General features: G+C 39.3%; 1 protein-coding gene across 1 annotated transcript in view; it reads left to right on the plus strand.

The window, feature by feature from the left end:
- LOC133657360 (bile salt export pump-like) overlaps window positions 1-14,211 on the plus strand; it is an 85,269-nt gene that overhangs the window by 13,522 nt on the left and 57,536 nt on the right. The window contains exons 8-13 of the mRNA XM_062058611.1: window positions 1,186-1,319; window positions 1,397-1,568; window positions 6,755-6,879; window positions 9,032-9,206; window positions 11,613-11,726; window positions 13,787-13,897. Coding sequence (XP_061914595.1) covers window positions 1,186-1,319; window positions 1,397-1,568; window positions 6,755-6,879; window positions 9,032-9,206; window positions 11,613-11,726; window positions 13,787-13,897 — 831 coding nt within the window. The remainder of the gene's footprint in view (window positions 1-1,185; window positions 1,320-1,396; window positions 1,569-6,754; window positions 6,880-9,031; window positions 9,207-11,612; window positions 11,727-13,786; window positions 13,898-14,211) is intronic.

Here is a 14,211-nt window from a genome sequence, read left to right on the forward strand (position 1 = left end):
AAGACTTTATAAACAAGTTGTGACAACGTTGACGACACATCGCCTGCTGCATGTTTCCTCACCTCATTAACTCTCAGTCACAGCAGCTGATGGACGCTGTATTGAGAAAATAACAGCAACATTAAATAGTTTTCTCCTTCGCTGTATACTTTTAGTGTGGGGACAAGTGTGTCTGTCTCCAATATTGTCCACACCTGTCTCCATCTAAACACAGCACAGCCACTGTACTTCTGCTTCTGCACTCTGACCTTATTATTAGATCAGTCATACTGGAATTACGCAAAAATTTGAGAGTGATGTGCTCACAATCTTCATACAAGACGTAACCACATATGTTTTTCTTTTTTTTAATGCATTCTAAGTCGTACATAAATAAATACCTAAATAGTCTGTCAATGGGGGCTCTCTATTTAGCCCACAAAACCCTCTAAGTAAACATCCAAAACCCGCCAACAATGACCTGAATATTGACCAAATATTAGCAATGTTGTTATCAAAGGCGCTAACACAGACTGACCATTTTTTAGCAGCTAATATCCCTCTGCTGCTTTACTGTAGCTGGTCCTGCTGCTCCCGCATCCTCCTCCAAGTTATTCTGGGTTATAAATCATGCCTCTCATCTGGATATTAGGAATATTTAGCCATAAATGTAGAAATTGTTCATCTGTGACATTCAATTTATACCCGGGGATGGAGACAAACACACGCAACCGAAGACGGTGTCTGCAGAGAGACTTTTCCTTGTTAACCCTTGGTGTGCATCACGACTCATTCTTCATCTAAACAGGAAAATTTGAACATCCTATCAGTTGTCATCACAGTCAGAGCAGACATTGTACAGTAAGAGTAAGAGATTGTTTTATTATGTTTGTGTTACTTGTTTAGCACTTAGCTGCTACATGATGCTTAGTATTTCCCTAAATCTGGATCTGTTTAGTAGAGCGTCTAAAATTTGGAGATCATCCTCCTTGTATTCAGGCTCAATAATATAAGGTTCTGGATCATCATTTGTTCCAAATGAATCGTTGTTGGCTCTCAGAAAGACTGCGTGATTAGCATAGTTGATTGTTTTCCACTCTACTGCTACTTTAAACATACAATAGGAAAGGTGTATGGATGTTGAGTTTAGGGCGGGCCCTTCGGGGGTCCTGGGTCTGGGGCCCTCATTGATCCCATGTCTGCTAGATCTCCCTGTGGGTGACGGCGGCCGCCAGGCAGATCCAGCGCATCAGAAAAATCTACTTCAGCAAGGTGATGAGGATGGAGATCGGCTGGTTCGACTGCACCTCGGTGGGCGAACTCAACACGCGCATGTCCGAGTGAGTGCGAGTGGCGGCACGGCGGCGGCGAGGATGTTGGCGTAGGGTGACATGGTGTGGTGTGTGCGACCTCGCAGCGACATCAACAAGATCAACGACGCCATCGCCGACCAAGTGGCCATTTTCCTGCAGCGCTTCACCACCTTCGTGTGCGGCTTCTGCGTGGGCTTTGTGAAAGGATGGAAGCTGACGCTGGTGATCGTGGCGGCGAGTCCACTGATTGGTGTCGGCGCCGGTCTGATGGCTCTGGTGAGATCTTTCATTTCTAAAATGTTCACTTTAAACGTATTTGTGCTCCCGGCACTCAGTTCACGCATTACAATTGTCCAGTGAGTCTCAAACGGCCACGCAAGCTCTATCTAGTGTTATGCTAAAGAATCACTTAATTAAATATTCACACACAGTGTTACTGTTCAAACTGTTTGTCATGCCACACATGGCCAAAATATGAAATATACTTGTTTGATAAAACCTCTGCCTTGTTTTTAATGAATACTTAGGTCTACTACACAACTGTATCTACTCTTGTCATTATGGTTGTACTTGATGAATACTTATACCTACTACACTAATGTATTTCAATGTTGTCATTATGGTGGTACTTAATGAATACTTGGGTCTATTACACTACTGTATTTCAATGTTGTCATTATGGTGGTACTTTATGAATACTTATGTCTACTACACTACTGTGTTTTAATATTGTCATTATGGTGGTACTTAATGAATACTTAGGTCTACTACACTACTGTATTTTAATACTGGTCATGATGGTGGTAATTAATGAATACTTAGGTCTACTACACTACTGTATTTTAATGTTGTCATTATGGTGATACTTAATGAATAGTTAGACCTACTAGACTACTGTATTTTAATGTTGGTCATAATAGTGGTACTTGATGAATATTTAGGTCTACGACACTACTGTATTTTAATGTTGTCATTATGGTGGTACTTAATGAATACTTAGGTCTACTACACTACTGTATTTTAATGTTGTCATTATGGTGGTACTTGATGAATACTTAGACTTTATACTTAATTTTCCTGAGGGAACTCTCCTGAAGGACTCAATAAAGTACTATCTATCTATCTACCTACTACACTACTGTATTTTAATGTTGTCATTACGGTGGTACTTAATGAATTCTTAGACCTACTACGCTACTTTGTTTTATTTTTTTGTCACTCTGGAGGTACCTGGAGAGCCAAGTTTTTCCTGAGGTGTCATTAGGTGTGCACAAAAATATTGATTCATATCTGAATCGCGATTGTTATTCATCCGATTCTAAATTTTCCAAAAAGCTTTATTTAAAAACCTTTTTTTGTTTTTTTTGGTAAAAAATCAATTTAAAAAAATAAGTTCTCCATGCAACCAGAAGGAACTTTTCTTTTGAAAATGTTATCATAGAATAGAATAGAATAAAATGCCTTTTATTGTCACTATACACAGGTACAATGAGATTAAAAGCAACTCCAGTATCAGTGCGACAGTCTACAAACATGCAAAACATAGGAAGGAAAGAAAAGAAAAATAGTGCAAAAGGAGGTAAGATGCACAGTCCAGTCCTGAGAACGAATGTTCTGAATGTGTTTTTTAAATATTATACTATATACCTATATACAGTAGCATTCAGACTGAGGGTGGAAAGTAAAAATTGCACACAGAGAGGTGCTAAACTAAAACATCAGTGCCTATGAGAGTTCACCGTGGTTCTGGCTTTAGGGAAAAAACTTGCTTGAGTCAGTTTGTCTTAGACCTGATGACCCTGTAGCGCCTTCCTGAGGGCAGCAGGTCAAACAGGTCAAAGCCAGGGTGGGAGCTGTCCTTGATAATGTTGGTAGCTCTGCTGAGGCAGCGGGAGGTGTAAATGTCTATCAGGGAGGGGAGAGGGCAGCCGATGATCTGCTGTGCTGCCTTTACCACTCTCTGGCGCCTCTCCCTGTCTGCAACGGTGCAGCTGCCGTACCACGCTGTGATGCAGTATGTCAGCAGGCTCTCGATGGATGAGCGGTAGAAGGTCAGCAGCAGGTTGGAGTCCAGGTTGTACTTCTTGAGGACTCTCAGGAAGTGCAACCGCTGCTGAGCCTTCTTAGTGATGGCAGTAGTGTTATCTGACCAGGAGATGTTGTCAGAGATAAGGACGCCAAGAGACCGGAAGTTGTGGACCCTCTCCACACATTCACCCTTGATGTAGAGGGGGGCTATGTCAGTGCTGTGTTTCCTGAAGTCGACCACGATCTCCTTGGTTTTCTTGGTGTTCAGAGCAATGTTGTTCTCTGAGCACCAGTCTGTCAGCTTCCAGACCTCCTCTCAGTAGGCTGCCTCGTCCCCCTTTGAGATGAGTCCGACCACCGTAGTGTCGTCCGCGAACTTCACTATGAGGTTGTTGTTGTGGGTCGGACATATTTAGTATACCAAATATTATATTGCGAGAATCGGTTTCAATCGAGAATCGTGTTGAAATGGAGTATCGATTCTGAATCGATACTGTTCCCAGTTAGCATTCCTCAACTTTTTCTGTCTTTTTTGCCACTTGTGGCAGCTTTTTTTAAATATGTTGCAGGCATTAAATGCCAAATGAGCTAATATTTGCAAAAAATAACGAAGTTTTCCGGTTTGAACGTTAAATATCTTGTCTTTGCAGTCTATTCAATTGAATATAAGTTGAAAAGGATTTGCAAATCATTGTATTCTGTTTTTATTTACCATTAACACAACGTGCCAACTTCACTGGTTTTGGGTTTTGTAGAAAAGGTGTGTTTTATCCAATTACTCGATTAATCGAACACATTTAGAATAGGTGTTTTATCCAATTACTCGATTAATTAAATGCATTTACAATAGGTGTGTTTTTTCCAATTACTTGATTAATTAAACACATTTAAAATAGGTGTTTTATCTAAATCCCCAATAATCGAACACATTTAGAATAGAGGTGTTTTATCCAAATACTCGATTAATCGAACACATTTAGAATAGATGTGTTTTATCCAAATACTCCATCAATCGAACGCATTTAGGAATAAGTGTGTTTTATCCAATTACTCGATTAACTAAACACATTTAGAATAGGTGTGTTTTATCCAAATCCCCAATAATCGAACACATTTAGAATAGGTGGGTTTTATCCAAATACCCGATTAATCGAACGCATTTAGAATAGGTGTGTTTTATCCAATTACTCGATTAATCGAACAACCTAATTGATAAATTGCTAAAATAATCAATAGCTGCAATTCTATTTCAGGTTGGTATGATATGGCAGTGGCACTTTTATATATATATTTTTTATCAAAGTTTAATATCTGATATCGGTCCGATATCAGCACAAAAGAAGAATGCGATTATATTGGCTTGCATCCAAAATGTCCGTAACAAGCAGTCCTGCATCGCGTTCATAGCCAGTTAGCATCCGAATGTCCTCCGATAAACACACAAGGTTGCTCTTTTCTTCTATTTTAGTCATTTACAAAAGGTAAACATCCTAGCCTATAGGCTACTAGCAGCTACACAACAGCTAAGCACACAATAGCACACAAGCTCGACCTACGTCGTAGGTGTCCTTGAATTCTGTGCTTCTCAATTGTGTTGCGCCCCCTCGCCCCCAGGAAGAAGGAAACATTTTACGTCCCCCCACTCTCCCCCGCGACTATAAATAGTGTCGTTGATCTTTAACATTGTTATAAGTACACCTCCGCACAACAGTGTATCCCTGTTAACTTTAAAGAAAACCAAAATAGAAAGAAATATAGAACAACTTACAACAAATAATAATTATATTAATAGTTTTTTAGTCTGCAACAGAACATATTTGCCTGAAATATTGTTTTCTATTATTATTTCAACTATAAACATTTTTGACAGTAAAAAATAAAATACAATTCTTAATTTTATCTATCTTTTTTTTTTTTTGTATCAAAATGAGAAAGTCAGGATTAATGGCTCCAATGATTCCCTGGGGTCACGGGGGCCCCTACTGGTATCGCACCGCCCCCCCAGGGATGCCCATCCGACCATTTGAAAAAAAAAAAGCCTTAAGTGAACAATATTGCAGGGTAAAACAACACATTTTATCAACACAAGTATCAAATCGTTATAGTTGCATACTTACACATCTCCGAAGCGCGTTAGAAAGTATCCAGTAACAAATGTGTCCGCATCATGCAATTTACTGCCTCATGAACTTAACTTCATGAATTATTTTGACCACTAGGTGTCACCAAAAAAAAAAAGTCCCACTCCACTTTTATTTGAAGACATATCATACATCAGTGTTTTTCAACCTTTTCTGAGCCGAGGCACATTTTTTTCATTGAAAAAATGCGGAGGCACACCACCAGCAGAAAACGTAAAAAAATGAAACTCATCAGCTGATATTGACAGTGAAAAGTCGTTCTCGCAGTTGTTGGATATGACTTTAAACCATAACCAACCATGCGTTACTATAGCTCTTGTCTCAAAGTAGGTGTACTGTCACGACCTGTCACATCACGCCGTGACTTATTTGGAGTTTTTTGTTGTTTTCCTGTCTGTAGTGTTTTAGTTCTTGTCTTGCGCTCCTATATTGTTGTTGATTGTCATGTCATGTACGGATGTACTTTGTGGACGCCGTCTGCACCACGCGCTGTAAGTCTTTGCTGTCGTCCAGCATTCTGTCTTTGTTTACTTTGCAGACAGTTCAGTTTTAGTTTTGTTTTGCATAGCCTTCCCTAAGCTTCAATGCCTTTTGTTTATTTTTGGTTTAAGCATTACATACCTTTTTACCTGCACGCTGCCTCCCGCTGTCGTCTGCATATTGTGATCACGACAAACCATGTTCCCGACATCTACAAAGCAACCTGCTGCCACCTACTGATATGGAAGAGTATTACACGGTTAATCTGTCGAGCTATTGACAGCACAGACAATAATTACAGGTTTGCAAAAAATATTTTTAACCCAATTAGGTGAAATTACATAATTTTCCACGGCACACCAAACAATATCTCACCGTACTCTAGTGGTTGAAAAACACTGTCATATCGGATCAAGATCGGTCTCAACCAATACATAAAGCTTGAGTGTCAATATCGTATCCAAAGTGAAAAAGTTGTATCGGGACACCCCTACTTTTTACAAATTTTAATATAATATAATTGAATTTAATTTAATTTAATTTAATTTAATTTAATTTAATTTAATTTAATTTTATTTTATTAAAGTGAAAAAGTTGTATCGGGACACCCCTACTTTTTACAAATTTTAATATAATATAATTGAATTTTATTTTATTTTATTTTATTTTATTTTATTTTATTTCATTTCATTTGGAAAGAAAAAGCAGATTCATTTGTTTACCTTTCAACACTGAACTGAGTGAAGTAAGGTGACTTGTGGACAGAAAAGAACAGTTTGTCTTGAAGTGACGTCCCTTTCACTTTGTGTGCAGTTTGTGGCTAAGCTAACGGGCATGGAGCTGCAGGCCTATGCTAAAGCTGGAGCCATCGCAGACGAGGTCCTCTCCTCCATCAGGACGGTGGCGGCTTTTGGCGGAGAGATGAAAGAGGTGCAACGGTATGCAAAAAGTTTTTATTACAAAATAAACAGTTTTTACATTTATTTATGGCCTTTTTTTTGTTTACTATTTTAATAGAAGGACTATTTTACCTTAATATTGTAGGTATACATAATATTTTGGCTACACCAAATATGACATGATCAAATCATATTTGGGCCACACATATTCTGGGAGTACTGAATCAATATTTTGGTACCAAATGTGTGCTTCATATTTTAGCTCTGTGTGTGCTTAATATTCTGGCTGTAAATATTTAGGGGCATCGTGTGTACCCAATATTTTGGCCTCAAGTGTACCTAATAATTAGGCCAAATTGTGCAAAATATTTGTGGAGTACTTCATATTTTGGCCAAGAATTTACCGAATACTTTGGCCAGGGATGTACCTAATATTTTGGGTGTAGTGAATATTTAGGCTCCAGGTGTGCCTACTATTTTGGGTGTACCTAATATTTTGGGGCCTGTAGGTGTGCCTAATTTTTTAGCTCTGTGTGTGCCTAATATTCTGGCTGTAAATAATTAGTAGCATCATGTGCACCTAATATTTTGGCCTGAAGTGTACCTAATAATTAGGCCAAATTATTTGAAATATTTGTGGAGTACTTCATATTTTGGCCAAGAATTTACAGAATACTTTGGCCAGGGATGTACCTAATATTTTGGGTGTACTTAATATTTTGGGGCCTGTAGGTGTGCCTCATATTTTGACCACAAATAATGTGTACCTAATATTGTAACCTGATGTACTGTACACCTAATATTTAGGAAACATATATACCGATCGTTTTCTGTCACAGGTGTACCTAATATTTAGGCCAAATGCATGCTGTGGAGTACCTAATATTTTGGGTGTGGTGAATATGTTGGCCCTTATGTTTGGATATTATTTAGGCTGCAGGTGTGTCTTAATATTTTGGGGATATGTAATGTTTTGCCCACGCCCCCAAAACAATATTGTGCCTATTAGTGTGCCTAATAATAAGTAATGCCTTGCTTCAAGTGTATGTCAGATTTTATCCGCAAATGTACCTAAAATTTTGGCCTGAGATACAGTATACCTAATATTTAGGAACAGTATGTACCTGTTATTGAAGTTGTAATGTGGGTCGAACGATGTTTACCAAATATTTTAGCCACAAATGTATCAAACATTTGGACCTCAGGTGTACTTACTATTCAAGTCAAATGTGTGCCTAATTTTTGAGTGTTAGGTAGGGAAGGGTACCATTCACATTTGAACCGATACGGTAGGTACCAATTTTTGGTACTTTTGTGTGTTAATAAATATTAGTTTTTTAATTAAAATATATTTTTTTAAATTTCAACATTTAAAAATTCTTCTTCTTTTATTATCATCATATTATCTTGTGCAAGTATGATGTTAACTTGCGATTACAGTTGCAAGTACAAGACGTTAGACGGCAGTGGTGTTATAGTTTATGGTGTTTTTTGTTGTTGTTGCGCCCTAAAAAATGTTAACACTGTAATTATCAATAGGTATGATGTAAGTATTGTACTTATTACGCACCAGCTGTTTGATTATAACACGCATCTTAGTTGTAGTTCTCATTAACACATTTTTAAAGGTGCTAAAATCGCCATGCAAAATCGCTAATGCTAATCAGTAGAATGTTAATAGCGAAGCTAATGTATATTAGCATCAAGCTAACGCACATTACTTAACTTGTGAGTTTTTTGTAGTCGATTTCTTTGTCGGCATGGAAAAATTGCAACATTACCCAGTGGTAGTTTGGCTGAGTCCGCTCTCAGTGCTGCTGGAGTGATCGCCAAAATGTGGCGATTCCGAAAAAGTACCGCGTGTCTAATATTTTGCCCGCAAGTCATCTCTGGCTTCATGTCTAGCCAAGATTTCAGCTAAAAATGTACCTAATCTTTTGACCCTGAGGTACCTAATGTTTAGGACAAATGTGTGCCGATCATTTTGATCACATGTGTACTTAATATTATGGCTTAATGTGTATTTAATAATTTGACCTCAGCTGTACTTAATATGCAGGTCAATCGTGTACCTAATGTATGAGCACAGATGTGCCTAATGTTTTGACTGCTGGCGTCCTATTTTAGCGGCTGATATGTAGAAGAAATAATATTAGCAGCATAAATAATAATCCAAGTGTTGCTCTTCCAGCTACGACAACAACTTGGTGTCAGCCCAGCGTTGGGGCATCAGGAAAGGCTTGATCATGGGGTTTTTCACGGGCTACATGTGGCTCATTATCTTCCTGTGCTACGGCCTGGCCTTCTGGTACGGCTCCAGTCTGGTGGTGGACGCGGGGGAGTACACGCCGGGCACGCTCCTGCAGGTAAGACCTTCCAGGCTGCTACTCAAACGCCCGTTTTTTTTTCTTGAAACGGTCCTCTAACGGGTGGTAAAGTCTCCCCTGTGGTCTTGTTACCTTTGAAGGCCTCCTTCAGGAGCTTTGCCGTTTAGTCGGACAACGATGCAGTACAAAAGTATTGGGACAGTTGACCTGAAATCCTTTTAGTGAAGTGAAGTGAATTATTTTTATATAGCGCTTTTCTCTAGTGATTCAAAGCACTTTTACATAGTGAAACCCAATATCTAAGTTACATTTAAAGGTGGGTAAAGTGTCTTGCCCAAGGATACAACGGCAGTGAATAGGATGGCGGAAGCGGGGATCGAACCTGGAACCCTCAAGTTTCTGGCACGGCCACTCTACCAACCGAGCTATACCGCCCTTTTAGTCTTCCGTAGATTCTTCATTTTAACACGTTTAGTGCTACAAAAGGAAGGAATTGACCTTATTTTCGGGTCTGCAGAATGGTAGAGTGGCTGTGCCAGCAACTTGAGGGTTCCAGGTTCGATCCCCGCTTCCGCCATCCTAGTCACTGCCGTTGTGTCCTTGGGCAAGACGCTTTACCCACCTGCTCCCAGTGCCACCCACACTGATTTTAAAAATGTAACTTAGATATTGGGTTTCACTATGTAAAGCGCTTTGAGTCACTAGAGAAAAAGCGCTATATAAATATAATTCACATTTCACATACTTTGGCTGCACCCACCAAATTTTAGAATACATTTTTTTCCCCATATATTAGCCGCACCAGACTATAAGTCGCAGATATACAGGCCAAAAGTATGGACACACCTTCTCCTCATTCAATGTGTTTTCTTTATTTTCATGACTATTTACATTGTAGATTGTCACTGAAGGCATCAAAACTATGAATGAACACATGTGGAGTTATGTACTTAACAAAAAAAGGTGAAATAACTGAAAACATGTTTTATATTCTGGTTTCTTCAAAATAGCCACCCTTTGCTCTGACTACTTTTTCGCACACTCTTGGCATTCTCTCGATGAGATTCAAGAGGTAGTCACCTGAAATGGTTTTCACTTCACAGGTGTGCTTGAACCTCGTCGAGAGAATGTCAAGAGTGTGCGAAAAAGTAGTCAGAGCAAAGGGTGGCTATTTTGAAGAAACTAGAATATAAAACATGGGTAACACTTTAGTATGGGGAACACATATTCACCAATAATTAGTTGCTTATTAACATGCAAATTAGTAACATATTGGCTCTTAATTAGTCATTATTAAGTACTTATTAATGCCTTATTCTGCATGGCCTTATTATACAACCAGTAAGCCATTAACTAAGAGTCTTCCCCCAATAACCTCAGAATTATTGCTTATTAGTAACCCTAACCCTAATCCTAACCCTAACCCTAACCCTAACCCTAACCCTAACACTAACCCTTATCTGTTCCCCTAGTGTCCAAATAACTCTAAATTAAGTCTTTGTTACTTTAATACGCAACTAATTAATGGTGAATATGTTCCCCATACTAAAGTGTTACCAAAACCTGTTTTCAGTTTTTTCACCTTTTTTTGTTAAGTGCATAACTCCACATGTGTTCATTCATAGTTTTGATGCCTTCAGTGACAATCTACAATGAAACATGAAAATAAAGAAAACACATTGAATGAGGAGAAGGTGTGTCCAAACTTTTGGCCTGTACTGTATACGTTGTGAAATAAAATATTTGTAAATGTTTATTTTACATACCTTAATTGTTTCCAGACATTGTCTCTAACACAGCAAAACAGATGTCATCGTCATGGACCCGCTAGCTGCGTAAGCTAGCTCTCCAATCCGCTTACACAGACTCAATACATTTACCAAACTGAAAAAAATACAAAAAGAATGCCATTGTGAGTTAATAATACTTAAGACACTTGTAAACGTGTTAGCATTCAGTTAATGCTAACGACGCTTGCTTGAGTACATTACAACAATTGTGCATGAAAACCCCCTACAGATGTCACACATGCGACGGTTTAGTAAGTAAGATTTTTTTGGTTACATTTAAAAATTCACAAACGTTGCATGGAGTGTCGAACGAATAATCCTTTCGAGCAGAAACACTGTGGAAGGTTACGCTTCCGGTTCGAGGCACAAAACAGGAAGTGCATTTTAACCTGCACATAGCACAAACAATTACACACCTTTCGGTGTCTCTGTGGGTCCAAGATGAAAACTATTTGTTGAATACAAAACAATATGGCGCTTAGCGGAGGAAAAATCCATAAATTAACCGCACTGTTTTACAAGCCGCAGGGTTCAAAGCGTAGGAAAAAAGTAACGAGAATACGGTATATGACCACTGCTGTCAAAAGAACATATCATCAAGAGCAGGCCGGACCTTCTTGTTAAACATTTGAAAGAATAATTTTTGTCTTGGCAGGTGTTTTTTGGCGTCCTGATTGCAGCCATGAATTTGGGGCAGGCGTCACCTTGTCTGGAAGCATTCGCCGCAGGCCGAGGAGCCGCCACCATCATCTTTGAAACCATCGACAGAGTAAGACGTCTTTAGTCTTATCTTTGGTCTCATCTTCAAGCCGCTTTCTGACCGTCTCTTCAGGATGCGCCATCTTAGTTGAAGTTTTTGGCGCGTCCCTATGGCATTTACTGACAGATATAAGATCAAAATATACGCTAAATAATCAATAAAGTATCTCTCTATCTAACTACCAATCTCAAAAATGTCAACAGTGGACGACAATGGCGGACTCGCGCAATGCACTTGGGGTACATTTCCACCATATATGGAAAATACACTGATGTTACAATCGGGAAAAACGTCACAATTTGGTCGGATCGTTTGGAGGAAGTTTAAAAGAAGGCAATATTGTTTTCTAAATATCTCCGCCATGCCTCCACGGTTTGATTTCAAATTATCGGGGACTTATGCAGATCCTAAAGACACAAAAACAGGTACCAAGAGGTAAGAACATTTGGTTTTGCATAATAGGTCCTTTTTAGTCCATTATTGTGGCCACTAGATGTCGCCAAAAAACTGATTGTCAGAATCCAAAATCGCTTTATTAATAATCCCCGAGAGGAAATTGGGGCGTTAGCATGGCTCTTCATGTATACAGTAATTAGGTAATAAATAATGGTTAATGCAGTGCTCCCAAAACTCCAGATACGGCCCGCCGGCATCCAAGATCCGGCCCGTGGGAAATATTTTTATTAATTTTTTTAAATCTGTCTTTTCCAGCCCATTCATTAATCCATTTTCTACAGCTTGTTACTCTACCCGCTCAGGGAGATCATATTGTCTAAAAATGCATTTTCCCATCGATAATGGGACGTCATCAGCTCGCGCCGCAGTGTGTTTATAGGAATTTTCGACCATTCTTCCAAAAACGCATTGGTGAGGTCACACACTGATGTTGGTCGAGAAGGCCTGGCTCTCAGTCTCCGTTTTAATTAATCCCAAAGGTGTTCTATCGGGTTCAGGTCAGGACTCTGTGCAGGCCAGTCAAGTTCATCCACACCAGACTCCGTCATCCATGTCTTTATGGACCTTGCTTTGTGCACTGGTGCACAGTCATGTTGGAAGAGGAAGGGACCCGCTCCAGGAGTTGGGCTTGGCCCCTTAGTTCCAGTGGAAGGAACTTTGAATGCTCCAGGATACCAAAGCATTTTGGACAATTCCATGCTACCAACTTCGTGGGAACAGTTTGGAGCGGGCCCCTTCCTCTTCCAACATGACTGTGCACCAGTGCACAAAGCAAGGTCCATAAAGACATGGATGACAGAGTCTTGTGTGGATTAACTTGACTGGCCTGCACAGAGTCCTGACCTGAACCTTATAGAATACCTTTGGGATGAATTAGAACGGAGACTGAGAGCCAGGCCTCCTCGACCAACATCAGTGTGTGTCTTCACCAATGCACTTTTGGAAGAATGGTGTAAAATTCCTATAAGCACACTCCGCAACCTTGTGGACAGCCTTCCCAGAAGAGTTGAAGCTGTAATAGCTGCAAAAGGTGGACCCACATCAATTTGAACCCTATGGGTTAGGAATGTGAGTCAAGGCAGGTGGCCAAATACCTTTGGCAATATAGTGTATATATATATTTATTTATATATAGCCCAACGCGGCCCCCGGGTCAAAAAGTTTGGGCGCCCCTGGGTTAATGAAATAAGCAATATAGTAAAATTAACAATGCAGTAAACAAAAAGTACCAAGTAAGACTACTGTGATATGTACAAGATAGACAATAAAGACAATATTTACATGGTGAAATAACAAAGGTATTGCAGGTATTGCACATTTTGTGAAAATATTACCATTCCATTTCAACTTAAAGACAGTATAAATCCATTCCAGATGGTTAATAATAAATAGGTTTGTGTTTTTCATACTTATCATTGTTCTCTGTTTGACTCATTACACCTTTTCTAACATCGCACTCTACAAAATTACAACAATACTAATAAAGTATGTTTGATTTCTGTTGATCTCGTGTGGTATCAATATTGATATCATACCAGGGGTAAAATAATGTTGTATCGGGACACCTTTACTTATTATGTTGTGACATCGATATGTTGTTTTTTCCCCCCTAGGAGCCTGAGATTGACTGTTTATCTGAAGCGGGATATAAACTAGATAAGGTCAAAGGTGACATCGAGTTCCACAACGTGACCTTTCACTACCCTTCCAGGCCGGAGGTCAAGGTATCAAAGTCCACACAGACTGCAGAACTAGGGGTGGGGACTGTTTACATTCGAACCGGTACCAAATGCCCATACCTGGAAATCGATACCGGTACCAATTTTCGGTACTTTTGTGTGTGCTAATAAATATTAATTGTGTGATAATAACATGAAATGTTTTGTGTAACATTTAAAATGAGCTGATTATGACAACTTTGCTGTTACATCGTCTTTTACTACACCATTTAAGTCTCATTCGCATGCCAATTGCACTTCTAAGACATTAGATGGTAGTACTGTACATGTAACTTTTCCCATGAAGCGGCATGTGTTAT

The sequence above is a fragment of the Entelurus aequoreus genome, linkage group LG01 (genome assembly GCF_033978785.1).
Source record: "Entelurus aequoreus isolate RoL-2023_Sb linkage group LG01, RoL_Eaeq_v1.1, whole genome shotgun sequence".
Classification (NCBI taxonomy): domain Eukaryota; kingdom Metazoa; phylum Chordata; class Actinopteri; order Syngnathiformes; family Syngnathidae; genus Entelurus; species Entelurus aequoreus.